The sequence below is a fragment of the Chenopodium album genome, chromosome 4 (genome assembly GCF_948465745.1).
Source record: "Chenopodium album chromosome 4, dcCheAlbu1.1, whole genome shotgun sequence".
NCBI lineage: Eukaryota > Viridiplantae > Streptophyta > Magnoliopsida > Caryophyllales > Amaranthaceae > Chenopodium > Chenopodium album.
In genome coordinates, this window is record NC_137837.1 from 12,065,171 (window position 1) to 12,067,913 (window position 2,743).

Below are 2,743 nucleotides of genomic sequence, written 5' to 3' on the forward strand. Positions count from 1 at the left end.
GTCTATGCATTTCGGATATCCTTCATAGGTTTGGTAGGGCTTCTGGTCAACAGTTGAACTTACAAAAATCCTTCGTTAAGTTCTCACCGGGGGTAGATATTAATACAAGGTTAGGCATTAAGCGTATTCTTTCAATGCCGGAGAAGGACAATATGGGGACTCACTTGGGAGCCCCGATTGATATACAAGGGAAGAAGTGGATGTCCTTTCAGTATCTGGTAGACAAGGTATCAGATAGGATTTTGTCTTGGGTGTCGCTGAAGCTGTCACAACCGGCAAAGCTTATTCTTATTAATACGATCTTGGTAAGTATATTTGCTCATGTAATGAAATGTTTGAAGCTTCCACAGAGCACCGCAAATAAGATTGATTCCCTTATCACTCGGTTTTGGTGGTCTAACAATGGCAATAAAGGTATGCATTGGGTGAACAGGGCTACTATTCAAACTCCGAAAAGTATGGGGGGGTCTAGGCATCCGAGGTATCGCGACACTAAATGATGCTCTCCTCTTCAAACAGGCAACTAAGATGCACCTCAACCCCCAGCTTCTCCTGTCCAAGGTTCATGGAGGCTTCCAGGGTTGTGGTATTTGTAATATCGACAATCCTTATAAGAGAAAAGGGAACACCTCGATGGGGAGGACTGGTATTCAAAGGGTGATAGAGGCCTTCAAGGAGGGATTTGCTTGGAAGGTGGGTAATAGAAGGGACATTAGGGCTATAAGTATGCCTTGGGTGAATGGGGGTATTCCAACTGTGAATTCAAATCAAGTGTTAGGGGTTTCTCTTAGATGGAAAGTTCAAGACTTCATTGATACGAACACTTCTTCGTGGAACGCTAGGAAGGTAAGGGAGTGTTTTGACTGGAATAGTGCTAAGTCAATTTTATCTATGGAGCTCCCACATACAAATGAAGATGATTTTCGCTATTGGAAATTCCATCCATCTGGAAGATACACAGTCAAATCTGGGTACTACTTCCTCTCGAGGAATTTAGGGGTAGGACAAGGTACCTTTTCAACCAGGGATCAAACTTTTATAAAGCTTGTTTGGAGGTTAAATATTCAACCAAAATGGAAGCTTTTCTTGTGGAAAATCTTTCATGATGGTTTGGCGGTGATGCTTAATTTGGCCAGGAGGGGGGTTCAGATGGATACAACATGTGACTTCTGTGGAACAGAGATGGAAGATAGTCAGCATCTGTTTCGGTTTTGTGATCTGGCAAAGGAAGTCTGGGAAAACTGTTCCCTTACTATTTGTCCTGATTCTATTGGTTCCGATTCTCTAAGAGTGTGGATCCAAAATTATATCCTGCTCTTTTATAACGAGGATGGGAAAAATGGAACGCGCATTGTCGAGTTTGTTGCAACTCTATGGGGATTGTGGAAAGCCAGGAATGCAAGGTGCTTTAATGGAAGCAATGGGGCGGTAGGCTTAGCTACAGATTTGGTTAATATGGCTATGCATGATCATGAGGTTTTCTCTCATGAGACTAACATGCTCCGTGATGGTAGGGCTCCAATAGAGGATGGGCCGTCTATCCCGCCAGGGTTTAATTACGTGCATTTAGGGAAGATGAAGGATCATCTTGTCAACTTGTTGATAGAGGTTGATGGCTCTTGGGATAAGAATACTTCGAGGGCTGGGATTGGTTGGGCTGTTACGAGGACAGGTCAAGGTAACCCGACGGATGAAGGGGGAAGACATGGAGCGGCTTGGTCGGCTATTCATTGTGAAGCTTGGGCCTGTCTAGAAGCTATGAAGTGGGCTCGAGCAAAAGGGTTGTCAGAGATTCTCCTCCTCTCGGATTCAACTTCTCTTCTTTCCAATATCCAAGATGACCTTGGTAAGGATGTTTCTATCACTTGGGTGTTAAAGGAAATTAGGCCAGTGGGAGCTTGGTTCCAAAGATGTGCAATCCTCAAAGTGCCAAGGGACCAGGTTCAACGGGCGCACGACATTGCAAGGAAGTGTCGGCTTACTATGTTTAATTATTTATAGTTTATGTCTAGTTCTATTTTTCTATTGTCAAAAAAAAAAAAAAAAAAAAAAGATTATTGATTGATTGATTGATTCAAAGGTGTAAGAGGTGAATCTTTCGCTGCATGCAATCCACCTAAAATACAATAATTTTTAAATTTTAGCATATGATAAAACTTATTTCTTCAGTGTTAAATATCTACACTAAGAAAAAGAAAAATTAAATGTAATTGCAACCGGCAGAAGTAGCATTGCATTCATTCACCCAAATTCTTCCTCTCACAAAGATCCCTACACTACTACAAAAATTGGATAAGAAACCATACCAAATAGGCCTAAGAGACCAGAAAATGTATGGTTTATATCTCAATGGTCTCTTAGCATAAGAAACCATGTTTTTAGTGTTGTTAGTTTGATTTAACAAAGAAACCATACTATATAAATATGTATGGTTTCTTAGATACCTTTTAAATTTATAAAATAAAAAGGCAAAGAGACCATATATGTAGGAAATGCGGTGTCTTTGTACCTTTTTTTTAAAAAAAATAAAAAATAAAAAAAAATTGGTAATTTTCCCTAATAAATCTGTTAACTCTTTCAATTGCCTTGCAAACCCACGCGCCACCACTATAAAATCATAATCTTTGAAGAACAATTTTAATCTTCATTATTTACATTGCAGCAACACCAAAAATAGTATATATATACATATGAAATCGTATAATCGTTATAAGCATCTAATATTACAACAATTAATCAATCA

At 39.5% G+C, this 2,743-nt stretch overlaps 1 protein-coding gene across 1 annotated transcript; it reads left to right on the forward strand.

Moving 5' to 3' along the window:
- The first annotated feature begins 528 nt into the window (after positions 1-528).
- Positions 529-2,001, forward strand: LOC145627655 (uncharacterized). The gene has a single exon (XM_081680016.1). The coding sequence runs from the start codon at positions 529-531 to the stop codon at positions 1,999-2,001; it is 1,473 nt and encodes a 490-aa protein (XP_081536142.1).
- Positions 2,002-2,743: the final 742 nt, after the last annotated feature.

What these genes read in the sequence shown, in the direction of transcription:
- LOC145627655 (XM_081680016.1), top strand. Translation starts at nt 529, where the DNA reads ATGCACCTCAACCCCCAGCTTCTCCTGTCCAAGGTTCATGGAGGCTTC.